Source organism: Vipera berus (assembly GCF_964194415.1).
Source record: "Vipera berus genome assembly, chromosome: 3".
Classification (NCBI taxonomy): domain Eukaryota; kingdom Metazoa; phylum Chordata; class Lepidosauria; order Squamata; family Viperidae; genus Vipera; species Vipera berus.
The window spans coordinates 84740909-84760974 of record NC_138204.1 but is presented as its reverse complement, the minus strand read 5'-3'; the positions used below and the strand labels follow the sequence as shown (position 1 = coordinate 84760974).

The 20066-nt window shown below is 38.2% G+C and overlaps 1 protein-coding gene across 1 annotated transcript; it reads left to right on the top strand.

Moving 5' to 3' along the window:
• The first annotated feature begins 5043 nt into the window (after nt 1–5043).
• Nucleotides 5044–12884, top strand: DIPK1A (divergent protein kinase domain 1A). The gene is made up of 4 exons (XM_081322299.1): nt 5044–5189; nt 5596–5703; nt 8298–8474; nt 10366–12884. The coding sequence occupies exons 1-4, from the start codon at nt 5070–5072 to the stop codon at nt 11176–11178; spliced, it is 1218 nt and encodes a 405-aa protein (XP_081178425.1). The 5' UTR covers nt 5044–5069; the 3' UTR covers nt 11179–12884.
• Nucleotides 12885–20066: the final 7182 nt, after the last annotated feature.

Genomic DNA, 20066 nt, shown 5'->3' with positions numbered 1-20066 from the left:
AGCCACCACACACAGACGGATCCTGGACATGGGCTTCAAATATCGTATTCCTCTTGTCAAGCCGCTCCTGAACAACAAACAACGTCAGAAGCGTCTTACCTGGGCTAAAGAAAAACAGACCTGGTCTGTTGTTCAGTGGTCCAAAGTCCTCTTTTCTGATGAGAGCAACTTTTGCATCTCATTTGGAAACCAAGGACCCAGAGTCTGAAGGAAGAATGGAGAGGCACACACTGCAAGATGCTTGAAGTCCAGTGTGAAGTTTCCACAGTCTGTGTTGATTTGGGGAGCCATGTCATCTGCTGGTGTTGGTCCACTGTGCTTCATTAAGTCCAGGGTCAACGCAGCCGTCTACCAGGAGATTTTGGAGCACTTCATGCTTCCTTCCGCAGACGAGCTTTATGGGGATGCTGACTTCATTTTCCAGCAGGACTTGGCACCTGCCCACACTGCCCAAAGCACCAAAACCTGGTTCAATGACCATGGGATTACTGTGCTTGATTGGCCAGCAAACGCGCCTGACCTGAACCCCATAGAGAATCTAAGGGGCATTGCCAAGAGAAAGATGAGAGACATGAGACCGAACAATGCAGAAGGGCTGAAGGCCGCTATTGAAGCATCCTGGTCTTCCATAACACCTCAGCAGTGCCATAGGCTGATAGCTTCCATGCCACGCCGCATTGAGGCAGTAATTGCTGCAAAGGGGGCCCAAACTAGGTACTGAGTACATATGTATGCTTATACTTTTCAGAGGTCCGATATTGTTCTATGTACACTCCTTGTTTTATTGATTGCATGTAATATTCTAATTTTCTGAGATTGTGGATCTGGGGTTTTCATGAGCTGTACTCCATAATCATCACAATTATGACATATCACAGCTTGAACTACCTTGCTTTGCATGTAATGAGTCTATCTCATATATTAAGTTTCCCCTTTTAAGTTGCATTACTGAAATAAATGAACTTTTGCACGATATTCTAATTTTTCAAGTTTCACCTGTACATAACACACATTTAAATATGCTATAAGCAACATATGTATAGACCTACACCCTTACATATAGGTAACATATAAGTATTAATCACTGTCCATCTTGAATACATAAAGGAAGGAGAAAGCTTTAGAGTGTGTGCGTTTGAGAACAAATATCCAAAATTTTATTCTCCATTTTGAAAGACAAATGGAACATTAATAATTAAATCTGATTTAATTCAAAGTAATGCTGTATTTTAAAGTATCTGTTAATGCAGGAGTCCCCAACCCCCAGTCCGTGGATCAGTACCGTTCCACGGCATGACAGCAACTGGTCCACACAAACAAGCAAATCCCCATCCGCGGGATACAGACAGCACACAAAACCTTTCTCCACGGAACCGTTCCCTGATGCCCAAAAGATTGGGGACCTCTGTGTTAATGCATCTTGACAAATAATTTTATAATAATTGTAATGATACAAACTGCTATATTTATGTGCATTTGGGTTAACTTATTTCTGCTTTGTTTTTATTATTCCTTCAAGTTTTTTTTTAAAAAAACCTTGGCAACTGCCTGTACTGGTCCTTGCAGTTTTCTTGGCAATTTTTTTCAGAAGTGATTTGTCATTGCCTGCTTTCTTGGGTTGAGAGAAAATGATTGGCCCAAGATCACTCAGCTTCTTGGCTAAGGTGGAACCAGAACTCTCCTGGTTTCTAACCTTGATGCCTTAACCACTACACCAGGGGTAGGCAGCCTTGGCTCTTTTATGACTCGTGGACTTCATCTCTCAGAATTCCTGAGCCGGCTGGCTCAGGAATTCTGGGATTTGAAGTTCACGAGTCATAAAAGAGCCAAGGTTGCCTACCCCTGCACTACACCATAGTTGATTCTCAATATGGTCCATTATCTGATAGTATTACTATAAACCCTAGATTTGTTATCAATTAGTTGGTCAAAATTATTGGTTTCTTTAGCCAAAGAATGCATAATACATTTTTAGAACTTAAAAATACTCATTTATGATGCAAAAAGTGGTTATTGGAATAAGAAGGTGCAAAACAAAGAACATGCTGGTCTGATAATGTTGATAATACTGTATCAAAACTGATACAAACATGAATATTCAACAATTGAACGAAGCTGTGCTTGACAGGGCAGCACGGAGAGCACTTGTCTATAAAGTCGCCAAGAGTTGGACACAACGGAATGGTTAAAAACAACAAAGGTATTGGGATATGGTTTATAAGAATTTAAACTTGTAGTGTTTGGGGTTGAAATGTTGCAAGAGCTTTAGAATAAAGTGTAGGAATATCCTAGCTTAATACAGCATTGGCCTTCTGTTTTCAAGAACGTTAAAACATCTCTTACAATCTTAAGTTTAGATTAATTCATCAAAAGATTATTTTGCATCGTTATCAAACTCTTTGGCAAATGTTGGAGATATAATGTATTTGAGGGGATTTTATCTGTATAATCTGAGTTTACTCTAACAGTTTTGTTTTGGGCTAATGCTGAAACTAATATTGATATTGTTCAAAAAATTATTTCACACACGTTAATACAAATTACATGCTGACAATTTGAAATGTATTAATGAAGATCATTGGATTTATGCAGCTTGGAGCATAGTCAGGAAAATACTATACTCTTGTTAGAAAGAGCTACTGCTCCATGCTGAAAATACTGCATTGAAGAATGCATGCTTCCTGTCAGCCTTTGGGTTTTTACCAGTGCTGTGGAAAGACTGATCAATGTAATTCTGCAAGGGCAAAGATTAATTTGTTGTTCAAAAACTAAATTGCTTTATAATCTGTTATGATGTTTGTGGTTTTTTGGTTTTGTGTGTGAATGTATTTGTGTGTATTTTCATTGTTCCCGGACTTTTTTATTTTTCCCTTTTCCTTTTCTTTAAATAGAGCGTTTACTATTTTATGGAACTATTATCACTTTTTGTAGTTTATTATAATGAAATGTTAAAATTCAAAGGAACTCTTTTTTACATAATGATAAATCCTTTTTTCTCTTTATGAACAATTCAAGTTGCCCATCGGTCAATTTTTCAAACAATAACATTGTATTTTATTGAGCAATTAATAAACTGATAGCTTTTGCCTGCCCTTTCAAACTTTGTCTTAACAGCCCCTGACTGAAAAACTAGTCTTTTTTTAAAGTAAGATTAATTGGTTTGCTATTTTTAATGTTGCTTTTACCCAGTGCTTTTTTTGTAAAAGAAAAAGGTGCCGGAACTCACACATGTCATACAACCCGCCTTGCCTACCCACAAGGTTCCATCCAAAAAAGGTCCCGGAACTCCGTTCTGAGCATTCTGTGAGAAAAAAAGCCCTGCTTTTACCCAAAACCTGGACCTGCCAACAATTCTACTCTTTTTTGGGGGGTGGGGGTGGGGGGTGAGACAGTTGAAACTTTATTCTGATGTAAGATCTAATGTTAAGTAGTTGCCAGGCAATGAATAAAACTATTATGTTTTTTCCCCTTGTTTTAATTTCTGGTATTTTTCCCTTCTGATGAAAACAGATACAGTAACCACGATTTACCAATAAACATGCTATACTTTGAGAGCTATGGATAGATAGGAAGATAGGAGATCTTTTTTAATGAGGAATAAACACGTTTTGTCACTGAATTGCCATTGTCTTGTTTAGTTGGGTGTTTTTTATCCTGAAACACTGATTCCAAAAGAATGAGTCAGAAAACAGCATGAAGTTTGCTTTTCTGCAGGATTCCTAGTTGCCTTCCTGGTAGATTTCAAAATAAAAGAGCCACAGGTTGGGCTCACTTAAAATTTAATCTCTTCTCTTTCTAAGCAAGTCTTCCTTTTTTATTAGTCAGACCAAGACCATTTGTTTTACTTGCTACAGGAATTATGCAGCATCCTGCAGAAAATTCTAACTGTATGAAGCCAAAGGATTGCATTGTGCAAACTGAGGACCTCATAACATGTCTTCTTTGGGAAAGGAAAACATGTATAAACAGTGGTAGAAGACTCCAGGAAGGTTACAGTGGATAATAATATCTGAACTCTTGAACTGCAGTCAGTATCCTGACTCCTGTGTGTCTCTGTGTGTGTCTGTGTGTACAGTTAAACAAAATATATGCTTAGTTGCCATGCTGCACTAGATTTCCCAGACAAAAGCGCAAATAATAGGATATGCTAACTGCATCATTCTCCCCCAAATCTGCATACAGTCCAACTATCCCTAATGTAAGTATATACCAAAAATGGGGTAGTAGTGTTTGAATTTTTAACTACAAGCATGATTTAACATTGGCCATGCAGACTTGAGACTACTATAAGCTATTCTTTTGCAAAATATGGAGAGTCACCAGTCCAAGTCTAATAACGTCCAAATTATGCTGTAGAAAAGAGCAATATTATGAAGAAATTTGGAGATTCCCAAATTAGGAGAAAGTGGGAGAAGCAGTCCAGCATACTGAACATTACTCATAATTGCAGAAGAGGACTTTTGTGCTGAACTTGGTCCTTTCTTCTATTTCACATTTTCAGTCTGTTACTGTTATAGAAAGAAGGGGTCAGGCAAATGGCAAGAAGGATTAATTGAGGGCTGAAAAAAAATGCTCTGGGGTCAGCTGAGTGGACAGTGAAGCCTATGACAGAAGCAGGAGAGGAGTTCTATGATGCTATTCTACCTGGAATTTCAAAAAAAAGGGAAGTCAAGACATACATATAAGCTAAATCTGGGAAGGAAAGAGTTTGCTGTGGGATCACTGGTGTATTCTAGGGTAGATAGGCTTATTGGGTTAGTACCAGAATGAAATAAAGCTCAGGTATGTAATTTATACATGCACGTGTGTATTGATTGGTTAATTTCAGGTGGGATGAACGAGAGCTTATGTGCCAATCGTGGAATGAAAGAAGACGGTCTAGTTCCCTAGATTTTTTTTCCTGCCTCTTTAAAATTGTAAAGGAGAGAGAGAAAAACAGAAGTCTTTTTTATTGTTATATACTTCATTCCTAGCACAGGGGATCTAAGATTTTCTTAAATACCATAAATATGACTGGAACTCTTCCCTTTCCACTTGTCTCTCTCTGTCTTAAGGTTCGCTTCTCTTATATGCGGATGAAATATCTCTTCTTCTCTTGGCTAGGAGTATTTATTGGCAGCTGGATTATTTATGTTCAGTACTCATCTTACACAGAACTTTGCAGAGGGCATGACTGCAAGAAAATAATAGTAAGTATATTTTTTAAAAAAATTAGGTTTGTTGGTACTCCTGACTGGCTCTTCCACCTTTAGTATTTGCTTATAAGTTAAATATGTTATGAAAGAATTAACTATCTTTGCTGTTGCATTTGTCTAATAAGGTGTAGCAATAGTTTATGTTCTTGTTTTATCATGAGAAATAGTATTAGAAAAAAATACATGATGTAGCTTATTAAAATTATTAAATCCCAGTTCACTGGAGAAGGAAAAAATAGCTATATATTGTTTAAGAATTATGTGTAGAAATATAGTAGAGAATCAGGGAACATTGACCAAGTGATCTACATTTAAGAAGATATATTATAAAAATGAGTTTGCTGACAGTGAAAAATATAGCAATTCTGACATGGGGTTTTTTTTGGTTTCATTTTTCCAGTGTGATAAATACAAGAGTGGGGTTATTGATGGATCAGCATGTAGTAGCCTGTGTACAAGACAAACACTTTATTTCAGAAAATGTTTGTCAACCCAACCCAACAATCAGGTATGAGTACTTTCATTTAATTTTTATTTCAGAAAAGAAGCATGAAATGATAAATAATATTCTGTAACCTTATCTTAAATAATGTTTCATTTGTAGATAGATGAAAATGGACTTCATGTATTAAAGATAAAAAAAACTACAGATAGCAGTGATTAATGTCTCCTAATAAGGACTTCGGTTGGTTCGTTTGACCCCTAAAATTGGATCCACCTAAATATAGGGATTGCTGCAAACCTAAACATTCTAGTTTTTCTAAGAAATTAGTTTGTAAATGTCATAGAAAACAGAACTGTTTAAAAAAACCAAAACCAACATTGATTTTGCTTAGTTATTTACAGAATCCATACAATATTGCTGGTATCATGTTATGATAAAGAATTGACGTAATCAAGTATTTTATAATATGGAGGAGACTATTAGGCATTATGTTGAAGAATATCCCACTTCTCATTTTCCCCCAGATTTTCTTTTTCCCAATCTACATAATTCTCTTTCCCCTTTCACACTGCAAGAATAGAAGGGTTCTGGACTATGACAAAAAGGAAATGCCAGAACATCCAACAATTTGATAAAACACCTACAGAGAGTTGTCAGCTTACAACTGGTTGCTTAACAACCATACAAAGTTGCGGCAGATCTCCCCAGGACTACTTACAGCCCAGATTTGAAGTAGGGCTGCCCCTTCATCCCATGATCATGTGATCATATTTTGGGTACTGGGTACCCGGCTGGCATTTATATCCATTTGCAGCATTGCAGTCACATGACCAGGGTTCACAATGGGGTTTTTTTGTTAGAAACTGGTGTTTACTTCCATTTTCCAGCGAAAAAATATCCATTGTGACTAATGGATTCACTCAACAATTGCAGTTTTTACTTAATGACTGTGGTGGTGAATGCTCCAACACTGGAGGTTTTTAAGAAGAGACTGGACAGCCATTTGCCTGAAATGGTATAGGGTTTCCTGCCTGAGCAGGGGGTTGGACTAGATGACCTCCAAGGTCCCTTCCAACTTTATATTATTATTATTATTATTATTATTATTATTATTATTATTATTATTATTATTATTATTATTATTATTATTTCCACAAAAAAGGTTATCAATTTAGGCATGGTTGCTTAACAACTGGCACAACTTAACAACTGTAATTCACATCTCAATTAATAGACTTTAAGTCAAGAACTACCTGTATTCAAGGCTAGGAACAGCACATAATAGGAGTGCCTCTTAACCAAGAACTGAAAGTTTGGCTTTGAGCAAAGTTATAAGGAAGGGTTAAGAGCAAATATTTTAAGCAGCATGCTGAGGGTTAACCCATCCATTTCATCGTTGAAATCCCACTACCCAAAGTATTTTTAAAAGGTTGAAAACATAAATCATATCTAGTGATGTTATGACAAATTAATCTTGTCCGTGTCTCCTACACACAAGACTTAATGTAACATGTAGCTCCCAAATCTATAAAGCTTACCACACTATATTAAAGCTTGCATCCATCATAGCATTTTGAGGCTTGCAACATCATCTGCTCAAGGACATGATAAAAGGACTCTTTAGGGGAAATTGCCAAACAGGAAGGAATGTTAGGACTCAGTTCAGCTGCAGTAGTTGTGGATTTTTTAGAACGAGTCATACTGTTTAGTCACATTTGAGTTTAAGCTGGAACAGCATCTAGATTTTCATTTAAAACCTGTTACTATAAAATAATTTATAGCAGTGTTTTATTACTAATATTGCATTCAAGAAATGTCTAATTTTGTGGTTATTAGTGTCATAAATCAAATGGGTGTGAAATGTATATTCAGTAGTGATTTAAAGTACATGTCAAAATGTACAATAATGTATGAATTTTAAATGCTTATCAGCCATGATTTACTAAAAATTACAGAATATTATTTATCAAAAGCATTTTGCTCCTCCATGTCACATACCATATAAAAAGTATATACTGGTAAAAGTGATTGATCTAAAATTAATGCTAAAATTAATGTTCTAGGAGTTTGGATATCACTATGCAATCATTTTGCAGAGATTATGTTTGACCAGTAGTCTTTTATTTCCTTCTCTGTAAAAGCTGAGTGAAGAAGCTAGTCTCATTATAATGAAATGCATTAAAACATTTCTGTATAAAGTAATTTAAATAATGCTATGAACTTTAAACTCCCATTTCACCTGTTTAGGTCACTGTTGTTGGGTTGCCTTATATCAATGTCTTATTTTCAAGGGAGAAGAATGAAGAAATCAACCACAACTGCTCATCCGATATTTTGAAATCACTTAAATTTAGTACTTTTAGAGACAGCATAAGTGTCATTTTTATATAGACACAGCATATAAGTACTAATTTAGCAGAAGTGGAAATGCTGTTTCTAGGTTAGCACTTGTCAGCTACAGTTCTTTTATAAATACTATGTTTGTATAAATGGCATATACATTTTAAAATTTGTTATCCAGAAAATAAAGTCATCTTATTGAAAATAATCATTTAAGCCAAAAATTTAGTCAGTGAAATACTGAGCACCAATTACAGAGAGTACTTGTCTAAAAGATAATTTCCATCTATAATCTTAGTTTATTCCATTTTGTACAGATGTATTTAGGAGAATGGGGTAATTTGCAAGGAGTTATAAAATGCCAGATGGATGAAATTGCTCGTATTGATCTCAGAACTGAACTAGAGCCAAGGAAGGAAACAACTCTGTTTGATAAACCGACTAGAGGAACTACTGTTCAAAAATTCAAAGAGATGGTCTATGGGCTTTTTAAAGTAAGTATATTATTTCTCCATTGCCTGGAGTGATGATGACTGAGCTGAAAGTAATGATACTAGACAGCGTCAACTTCCCTCCATCCAGTGCGCTCCCACAGAGAGGGCCTCCTCAGGGTGCCTCCGATCAAGGAATGTCGATTGGTGGCCCCCAGGGGGAGAGCGTTCTCTGTGGGCGCGCCAGACCTATGGAACCGCTTACCGGTCGAGCTCCGGACGGCCCCCGACCTTCGCTCCTTCCGGCGCAATCTCAAAACCTTTCTTTTTGAACAAGCAGGCCTGGTCTGATGGGTTGGGGTTGGGTTTTATAATTGGTTTTAACTTCAATATGTATTAATTTATTACGGGCATTGTTATTTAATTACTTTTTAATTTTTGTATCTGGTTTTTTATTATGTATTGCCCTGTTCACCGCCCTGAGTCCTTCGGGAGAAGGGCGGTATACAAATTAAATTATTAAATTAAATTAAATTAAATTAAATTGCTTCATATTTGTGGCAAGATCAGTAGATTAAAATTAAGACTTTATGTTGGAAAGTTTTATAAGGATTGCATGAAATGAACTTTTTTAAGTTTTCCCTCCCCATTATGATCTTGCTATAAGTTGGCTCCCCTCTATTAGAAATAAGAAACTTCCATTACAATTTAGTTAACAGCCTTTCTTTTACTGCTCTTGTTCTTTTCAAGGCTCCATGTGTAGTGTTTAAATACTCTTATAACTGTTAAAAAATAACTAGGTCTTGGATGAAGTACAGATATGAGAAATTGCATTGGTAATTCATTTTTAATCTGTGAGGTCCTTGGTGCTCTCTGTGCTTGGTTATTTTCTTACAGGTGTTTCATTACCAAACTAAGTAACATCGTCACAGCATATTTAATCTATTTTCCTTTTTAAATTGCTTATTGGAAAAAACAGTCAAACAAATATAAAATAAAAGAAGCCCAACTGAAAGTAATATAATCAAATTAGGAGAATAATTTATAAAACTATCTATCATTTTAGGAAATTAACCTGAATTAATGCAGAAGAAAATTGTGTTAATGTTGATGGATAACAACCTTTGCTCCTATAGGTCTTTGAACAAAATAACACCACCAAAATTACCAAGGATAGAGACCAAACAGGTCAAAGCTGCCCACAAACGGGTTAGACCAGGGGTCATCAACCTGAAACAGTGAAAGAGCCACTCGGAACCGGTTCCCTCACAAAAGGAAAAACTGGGAGCCGCAAAAAAATATGTGTGCATGCGCGTACATGCACGCATGCGCAGAACAGGGTTTGACTGAAGAGTGGAGCCAAGGCGAGATATGCACCTACCCTGCATATTTGAATTGATTGGTTGAACTTTTTTAGTCCCACTTTTTTTTTTTTTTTGGACTGCATGTGGTGGCAGAGGACCGGGAGCCGCAAGAAACGACTGAAAGAGCCGCATGCAGCTCCGGAGCCGCAGGTTGCAGACCTGTGGGTTAGACAAAACCATGTGGGTCTGCTGCAGGAAATCTGGTGATGCGATTATATTTGGTATAGCTAACTCTACTATAAGGAGAGAAAGTTGCAGAGGATAAAAGGTGAATGCTTGGTGCTGGCATGGAATTTTTCAGTCACGGTGTCTTCTTACCTTTAGGATGGAGACACTCGCTTTGTTCAATAGTTATATGGTTGGTATTTTGCAAAGCAGCTACCTTTACACACATTTATTTATTCTCACCTCTGTAGTAAATTTCAGTATTAGTAAATGTGAACCTGCTGAATAGCTTGTTATCTCACTGCTGGGATACTTTTTTTGTTGTTAAATTCTTTGACAATTCATCTCGTAATAAGCAACAGTTAATTAAAAATAAGAACTGAGTGCACATGATATTTCAGTGTATATATGTGACTTCTTTCTAGGCAAAACTGGGAGAGCAAGGAAATCTTTCTGAACTGGTTAATCTCATCTTGACTGTGGCTGATGGGAATAAAGATGGTCGTGTATCCTTGCCAGAAGCAAAGTCAGCATGGGCACTTCTCCAGTTAAATGAATTCCTGCTCATGGTAATTCTCCAGGATAAAGAACACACTCCCAAATTATTGGGGTTTTGTGGAGATTTTTATGTGATGGAAAAAGTTGAATATACCTCTCTTTTTGGAATAAGCCTTCCGTGGATCTTAGAACTCTTCATTCCTTTTGGTTTCAGAAGGAGCATGGATCAGTGGTTTACTCCATCATGGCCCAGAAAGGCAAAAATAGCTATTGGGCTCCTAGAATTTGTGGAAGACATTTTCCATGGGCCATATGGAAATTTTCTTATGTGTGACATGAGTGCCAAAAACCTGGGTTACAATGATAAATACGACTTAAAAATGTTGGATATGAGAAAAATAGTGCCAGAAATGAATTTAAAAGAACTTATTAAAGATCGTCACTGTGAGTCTGACCTGGACTGTGTATATGGCTCAGACTGTAGAACTGTATGTGACCAAAGTAAAATGAAATGTACTACAGAAATAATTCAGCCAAATTTAGCAAAGGTGTGCCATTTGCTTAAAGACTATCTGCTTCTCGGGGCTCCTTTAGAAATACATGAAGAATTAGAGAAACAACTGTACTCTTGCATTGCCCTGAAAGTTTCAGCCAATCAGATTGAAATGGAACATTCCTTAATACTCAATAACTTGAAAACTCTATTGTGGAAGAAAATATCTCATACGGATGATTCTTAGGTGCTTTGTCTCAGAAGAAGAAACAGTTGCTGCTGTAGGAGCTGACCACTTTTGGTGAAACATACTTTATAGTTTTTGAAGCATTCGTTATCCTCATTTTTTTATCAGTTCTCTTTCAAATATGTTTTTCCCCAATGGAAGAGTTATGGTACATGTGTACTTAAAATGTATGCCTGTCAGACTATTGAAGCCAGATGGCTACAACATTCCTGGCTGGAAAGAATACTAATTCCCTGTTCCCCTTTTACCCTTCATTGGCTTAAGAGATTTCCTAAGAGCCTTCTGTTGTTAGTATTCATTCTGTTTCTTTAGAAATTTACTAAAAGCCAAATTTATACATACGGAGAAAGCATTTGGTATAATCCCAGGAAATCCGTTCTGTAGAATTTATAAACTCACATGTATTCAGCTGAACAACTTCCTGAAAGTAAAAAAAAATAAAATAAAAAATCTTAGCATTTGAAATCTAGCCTACCCTTTTCCCTGACATATTGGTTATGAAAAACGGGGGATTCTTGAAGTAGAACAGTATTAAAAATACCAATCACGCTTCCATTTCTAAATAATAGCTAAAGAGAGCTACCCCAGAACCCTCTGCATCATGAGGCAGTTCCAGTTAGCCGAGCTGCTTCATCTGGCAGGGGAAGACCCTCCACCCTTCCTTTTAGCTTTCCGGGACACCTTGAAGAGGCTGGGGTTGGTTCAGGGGATGGCTGGAGTCCTAGAAATGCAAATGGTGAAGGATGGAGGAGTCTGGGTTTGAGGGCTCCAGGCACTGTTTTTTTGAGAGTGGTTTTATTGTTCCTTTTTACATTTTTACTGCCTGGTTTTCTGAGCTGTCCAGGATTATTGTACATAGGATGGGCAGCCATGTAACTCCTTTGAATAAATGTATTAATTAAAAGCTCCACTTGATAACGTCCCACGTATCAATCTGCCCCCTGGGAGAGTACTGTTCCCTGTGCTTTGTTTGCCCTGAATCTTTAGCAAAGGGAAAAGTTAGAACAGACATGTCAAACGCAAGGCCCGGGGGCCAGATCCAGCCCGTGAAGTGGTTTCATGTGGCCCGCGAAGCCATCCTGGAAACAGTGAGGGAATGGCCCCCACTGCCTTGGCCCTGGCCCAGAGACCCTCCTTCTGCCAGAGACCCTCAGATTTGTCCCACTCCTGCCCAGGCCCCCATAGGCACCCTTGATGCGTATGATGTAGAGCTGGCCACGCCCACCCAGTAGACCATACGCATTATAGCCATGCCCACCCAGTAGGCCACGCCCACCCAGTAGGCCACGCCCACCCAGGCCATACCCACCCGGCCCCCTAAGGGCAACCGCAGTGCTGATGCGGCCCTCAATGAAATTGAGTTTGACACCCCTGAGTTAGAAGGAGTGGAACAGGATGGGTGAAGTTGGCTGTGTGGGTTATTGTTTTAAAGCCCTCTTAGCTGCCATTTTTGTAAATGCTGGCTACTTTATGGAAGAAGAAAAAAAATCCTGGTGACTGGAACAGGCTTCTCATTGGCACTAAAGTGTGTGCAAGGGGAAGAGCTTTGTCCCTAAATTGTGATATCATTTAGTCCAAGTAGAGGAGGGACTGATTGCATCTAGGGATCTTCTCTTGTTCCAAAGCTACCATCTTGCAGACATGATAAGAAGCTTCCTTATGTTGTTTTGACTTACTATATCCTCTGTGTTCTTGCCTCCCCTCAAAAAGCTACAAAAATGTATTGTGGTGCTTTTAAAAATATCTGATGTGATTTTTAAAATTCTGAAGTTTCTTTACAATCATCAATCTGAAGAACCCAACACTATTAGATTACTTTTTAAAAATAATATTTTGGGGGGTTATCTATTAGTTTTAAGCATGGCAGAATTTGCACATTAGTAATTTTTAAAGAAAATTAATGTGACAATTGAAAATATTTTAAAAATGGAAGTTTTTCAAACCAGAACTTTTTGTTAGATTTTTACATTTGTATACACATTTACCTCATACATACATTGAATGTTAGTAAGTTTGCTAAATCTCCTAGTTAAAAATAGCCGTTGTACCATTCTACCATTTAAGGATTTATAAATTGGATACACAATCATACACACACACTACAGCAATATGAAATATAAGCTTCAATAAACTACAATAATCAGTTGGATTATATGAACAGATTTATTAAATATTATTAAGCATTTTACATTTGAAAGTAAGAAGTCAAAGAGATCCTTAAGCTTTAGTTTGTCCAAACCACAGTTTTAATGCAATCAAATAATTGAGTCCTAGTTTTTTATCAGCAAATATTTAAATCACAGTGGACAATTTCACCAAAAGAAAGCCTATTCAACAGTTAAATTCTGTGTATGACTGTTTTGAAATAATTTCAGTATTGTAGTGGTAAGGTGGAAGATTCCTATTGGGAGGTAATCATATTTGTTCCTTCAACCATCAAACTGTTGTGATTTCACCATATGCACTTGGAAACTAAAATATTACATTCAAGTTGATTTTGTAAGAATTTGTAAGATTTTGTTTTCAGGCTATGTGATGAGCTAATTTCTAAATTGGCATTTGTCTTAAGCTAATGAATATTGGTTTTGGCATTGCTTACAAAGCAACAAAATGGAATACAACAATGGTACGATACATGTGTTCACTACCACCCTTCTTGGACTTGTTTTTTTTAAAAAAATATGTAGTACTTTCCATTTCTGTTGTGTGTGTTTCTCAGAACTACAGGCCATAGTCCCAAGATCTAGAAAGAAATGGCAACTTTGATCACACATGGATAATCTTTGGAATCTTATTTAGCATCTAGCTAGTTAAACTACAGTGTTCAACATAGTTGTTTAGCAGACCTCTTGTGAAACACTTGTGCATGTTCCTCTTGACACTAATTCACCTTTAGCTCTTGACTTGATTCAGTTTTGTTTTATAAGGCAAGAAAATTACAAAAGTTATTTACAGTTTCACTTTTTGAAATCAACAAAATATTTTTTTAACCTATCAAACATGCACTTATAAAGGCAAAAGAACTGTTGTTCCCTGTATAATGTGTGACATTATTTGCTTTGGGGTCTTGTACATTTTTGCCTTGTATAAATATTTTTACCAGCAGTTTTCTTGCACAATGTCCATTTTGTTTTTAAACTGACAGAGACAGCATTTATTAGTGGTACCAGTAAACGTTCTTAAATCTTAATAAGCAAATCCATGGTGAGTAAGTCTGAATGTCAATATTTAACAGTCATTGCTCAGTGGAAAAATATATTTGAAAGTTTGGAATAATGGAACTTGTTAGCAATGCAGTTTGTACTGTATTTCATTTTGATTGCTGTTATACCACTTTCAGGTTTTTATTTTAAATATGAACTGTTTACAATAAACTGGAACTATTTCCCCTTTCTGGTAGTTATACGTGTTGGGTAGAAACACTGCATTTCTGGTAATTATTAGCATAAAATGTTGGCGATAGCAAGAGCTCATTGATTCTGGGTAAATTTGAACAAGGTTCAATTTGATTACATAGTTGAGTCTGTATAATGTGTGCCTTATCCTCTCCAAATACAAGAAACAAATCAAGACAACAATTTTAGTGCAGAGATGTGTTGAAATAAGTCCAAAACACTGATTTCTGCCTATAGTTTTCATATTCTTCCAAGAAAAAATTGATAACTTATGGATTCATTTTATTAAAGGCTGATTGCTGCAAAGCAGGAATAATTAAGGAATAGGAAACCCGAACCTGGATTAAATCTGTTGAGATGACAAGTTTGTTTGATTCTCTGTTCCAGCAGATAGCCCTTTACTGTCCCCTAGTGAAACATGTTGGAGTATAGTTGCCTTTAATCATTTTTTTATATATAAGTCAATAGAATGCAACAAAAGGTTAATGAAATGAGATATAGGGTGCTTCTGCTTTCCTCTTGAGATTGAAGAGTTCATGTAGTGATGGAAGAGATCAGGGAAGGTGTTGCACCATTACACAATTGGTCATTTCTATTCAGTTTCAATTTAGGGATTCCCATAAGATCCCAGGGTAAAACTATATTGCTGCATAAATATGACCTAAAATGTGATCTGTTCTTCACGCAAGCCCCAAAACTAGGTGAAGAGAACCCGGTTAAACAATTCAAAAACATTATAGTTCATGTAAAAGGGACGCGGTGGCTCAGTGGGTTAGGACGCTGAGCTTGTCGAGCAGAAGATCGGCAGTTTGGCGGGTTGAATCCCAAGTGCTGCATAGCAGAGTGAGTGCCTGTTACTCGTCCCAGTTTCTGCCAACCTAGCAGTTCGAAAGCACGTAAAAATGAAAGTAGAAAAATAGGGACCACTACGGTGGGAAGGTAACAGCGCTCCGTGCGCCTTTGGCATCTAGTCATGCCGGCCACATGACCACGGAGACATCCTCGGACAAGTGCTGGCTCTTCGGCTTTGAAACTGAGATGAGCACCGGCCCCTAGAGTTGGAAACGACTAGCACGCATGTGCGGGGGAACCTTTACCTTTACCTATAGTTCATGTATTTGAGGAAAATGATCCAAATCTATGTGTGGCAAAAGGTATGTGAACTTTCGCTTTCAGTAACTGGTGTGCACCCTATAAGTGCAACTAAATATTTCAGATAACTGTTGTCCTGAACATTGGCTTGGAGGAAATTTAACCAATTCCTCTTATGGAACAGCTTTAATTCAGGGTTGTGGGCTTCCTTACATGAGTTCCCTGCTTCCTACAACATTTCTATAGGATTAAGGTCATAATAATAAACCTTTATTGTCAAAGTACAACATGTGTACATTGAGATTAGCTGAGCCTCCCCCCCCCCCCGTGCTCTCTCCCCCCAACACACAGTGACAACAAACCCTCCATCCTACCACACCATGTGAACCAACTACACCACACACCAGCCTCCCAAGTCAATTCTGCATAAATTCACAGAGATTATATCCCATTTAAAAGCCTAACAGCCCACGGATAAAAGCTATTTTTCAGCCTGTTGGTACGGCTGGCTATACTCCTATATCTCCTACCGGATGGTAGGAGAGTAAGGAGATACCGTCCAGGGTGTGAGTCATCCCTGAGAATCTTCCTCATTATTCCAAGGCAACGAGCTATGATGGCCCATTCCAAAACATTTTCTTCTCCTTTAATCATTCTTTGATTATATGACATGGATTGTTGTTATGGTGTAAGTCCCATTCTCTGGAGCCCAAAGTTCACTGATAGATATTCTGATATTTTCCTGTAAAATTTGCTGGTACAGTTCAGAATTCATAGTTCTATCAATGTTTTATCAATGGCAAACCATCCTGGTCTGTTATACTGCTACCACATGGACAGCAATGTTCTTTTTGGAAAGTACTTTCTCCTTGCAATCCTGCCATGCACACCCATGTTCAGTGCTCCTCTGATGATGGTCTCATAAATATTGACATCTAGCAACGCAAGAAAGGCCTTTAATTCCTTAGATGTTATCCTGAAGTTCCTTGAGGCCTCCAATATTACATGCCTTATCCTTGGTATGATCTTAAGTTGATCAGTCACTCCTGGGAAGGGTAACAGTGGTGTTGAATTCTTTCATTTGTACATGATCTGCCTGACAGTGCACTGGTGGAGCCTAACTCTTTGGAAGTAGTTTTGTTAACTCTTCCAGCCTGGTGAGCAACAACTATTTTTAGATGCCAGAAATCTTCTTTTTTAAACTATTACACACTTCCTTATACCTGTGTTGTGAAGATCAGTCTTTGATGGTGAATACCCAGAATTCAGTCCTTTAAATAAGGCAGGACATCACACCTGATTATCATCCTATTCATTGGAACACCTCTTATTTCAAATGAACGGATAATTCCAGACTTTCAGATACACAAACCATACACATATATAAATTTGGATCACTTTCCTCAATGAATAAATGAACACGTATGTTTTAGACTTAGTTGTTTAAATGGGTTCTTTAGCTTTAGGACGTGTGTGGAAAACAGATCACAACGTAGGTCATATTTATGCAGAAATATGATAAATTTAAAAGGTTTCACAAATTTTTAAGTGCTACTGTAATTGCTGTTAGCTGGGATATAACATTCTGCTGTTTTAATTAATATATTTATTGTAAACTAGTGATTTTTAGTAAGTGTGCTGCTGAAACAGAGAATGAAATTGAGGATTTCATCAATTTGATCAAATGTTTGGCAATTAAGTTTGGGTGTCCCCGTGCCCCAGGAAACCATATGGCCTATGTAGAGAACCAACTAGTCCAGGGGTTCCCAACCAGGGGTGCTTGCACCCCTGGGGTGCAAGATATTTCAGGGGGTGAGAAAACTTGGGTTTTCAAAATCATAGTGTATATGCATAATTTGTTGCTGTTATTTCGAACTTTTGTAAGGGGTGCGAGAATATATGAGAAGCGTTCTAGGGGTGCGGGGAATAAAAAAGGTTGGGAGCTGCTGCACTAGTCTAAAAAACCAGGGACCTTCTATTATAACCAGTATCGATAAAAGTAGTTCTATTCTTGGTGTAGAGATGATTTCATGGTCTGGCCTACTTAGGGAGCTGGTATTGGTCTTGCAAGTCTGATTGAGCTGTATACATCATCCTTCTTATACTTCAATGAATTTGAAGCGGTCAGCCTGATCTGCTTTTGAATGTTATCTCATTCTAGATTTAACATTTTAGTCCCTTTCCCCTAGGTCAGTGATGGCGAACCTTTTAGAGACCGAGTGCCCAAACCGCAACCCCAAACCCACGTATTTATCGCAAAGTGCCAGGGCCACGTCAACATTGTGGTGCCCTCGGAGGGGGGGCAGGGAGGTGTCTCTGAGCGCCACCTCTGGCACGCAAAACCTGGGGGCACAAAAAAGGACCACTGTGCTGCAAGGCGCAAAAACGGCCGCCGCAGCACTGCGGGGTGCAGATACAAGATGCTGCACCATGGAAGAAAGGGGCAGGGCTGGTGAGTATCACGCAGGCACTAACCCCACCCCATTTGCAGCATGTGCACGCTCGCAGCCCCGTGCGCACATGCATGCATGTAAAATGCTGCCCCTCCCCTTTTCTTCCAGTCCATCAATCGACAGTGGTTGGTGACCTCTGCTCTACCACCTCTGCTCGAGCTTGCAAGTTGGCCGCTTTGCCTCCTTTGTGCTGGGCGGGGCTCCTGCTCCAGGCAGTGGTGGTGGCCTGATGGACCTGCTGCTGGCGGCAGTGGCACATGTGCCAGCAGAGAGGGCTCTGAGTGCCACCTCTGGCACGCGTGCCATAGGTTCGCCACCACTGCCCTAGGTAACAGCTTGTCACATTTCCATCAAGATGATTTCCTTACTCTCTACAATCGTTATCTGCCTGACAATTTTGGGTTAAACTGTATAACAAGAATGAATCAGCTCTCCCCTCCCGCATCCAATCTTTTGAAATACTGTCTTATTTCACAAGAATTAGGTAAAAGCAAACTTTACTAAAAGAAAAATCAATTATTAGTTTAAATATTAGCATGGAAATAGTGATTAAAAAAAGGAAACACAGAGCTGTTACAGAAGCCGCTGCCCATTTAAAAAAGAAAATACATAACTACAACTGCTAAAGAGATTGGCACCCTAATTTACAACATCACGAGATAGTAAAAGGAAACAAGCCTGAAGCATGATCAAGGCTATTAAAAAAGTTCCTCAATTTCTATAAAATAAAAAACTCATAATTTATCACAACAGAAATTTTAACGTAATATAAACTCGTTAGGCTCATTCTACAAAAATCAGATTCTTTAAACTATCAATACACCTGGATGTCCCCACAGATTTCTGGAGTTTCCAGCTATGGAGCAAAAGCTGTTTGGGGAGATGATGTACCTCACTTTCTACCCTCCACCCAGCAACTTTTGTCCCGTTTCAAAAGAAACAAAAAACGTATTTACTTCTAGGAGCAAGAGGGGCTGAGGGATCTCTCTGTATCCATCACTTCCCCACGAGAATGTTGATTTCGAGTTTGCAGTTTATCTCACAAGGTAAGATATTGGGCATCTCTGAATCATGTATTTAAAATTATAGCAAAAAGCAAAACATACCCTCAATGACAGTACTATTCTGAGTGTGACTTGATAGGTAAAGGTAAAGGTTCCCCCCGCACATGCGTGCTAGTCGTTTCCGACTCTAGGGGCCGGTGCTCATCTCCGTTTCAAAGCCGAAGAGCCAGCGCTTGTCCGAGGACGTCTCCGTGGTCATGTGGCCGGCATGACTAGACGCCACCAAAGGCGCACGGAACGCTGTTACCTTCCCACCGTAGTGGTCCCTATTTTCCTACTTGCATTTTTACGTGCTTTCGAACTGCTAGGTTGGCAGAAGCTGGGACGAGTAACAGGTGCTCACTGTTACGCGGCACTCGGGATTCGACCCGCCAAACTGCCGACCTTCTGATCGACAAGCTCAGCTTCACATATTTGTATAATTTCACATATTTGTATAATTTGTATATTTGTATAATTTCACATATTTGTATAATTTTCTTAGCAACAACGCAGAAGTAGGCTTTCTCCTTGCTGACTTGCCAAACTGGAATTGTGGTGGGTCTAAAATTTATAATACCATGAGATTTCTTAACCTTTCAAGACCAATGACCAAGGTCAGCTTGGTGATGCTACCTGAGACCAAGTGAGATTAATGGCTAACTACAAAAAGATGCTGCACTAAATCACTTCTATCAGGAAGAAACAGAAGATTGGAATAGATTATCCTTCAGCTCTTCAAATTCTCCCATCTATTAAACCCATTAGAGATTTGTTTCTGGCTCTTTTGAAGCTGTAATTTTGGCTTATTAGAGATAGCCTTGGAAAATTAAAGGTACCTTTATTACTTATAAAAGAATTACATACCGGTAGGAAGTTTCCCCCAAAAGATTGTGTCCTTACTG

What these genes read in the sequence shown, in the direction of transcription:
- DIPK1A (XM_081322299.1), top strand. Translation starts at nt 5,070, where the DNA reads ATGCGGATGAAATATCTCTTCTTCTCTTGGCTAGGAGTATTTATTGGC. An exon ending in CAACCCAACCCAACAATCAG is followed by an intron (nt 5,704 to 8,297) that starts GTATGAGTACTT and finishes CATTTTGTACAG; the next exon opens with ATGTATTTAGGAGAATGGGG. An exon ending in TGGTCTATGGGCTTTTTAAA is followed by an intron (nt 8,475 to 10,365) that starts GTAAGTATATTA and finishes ACTTCTTTCTAG; the next exon opens with GCAAAACTGGGAGAGCAAGG.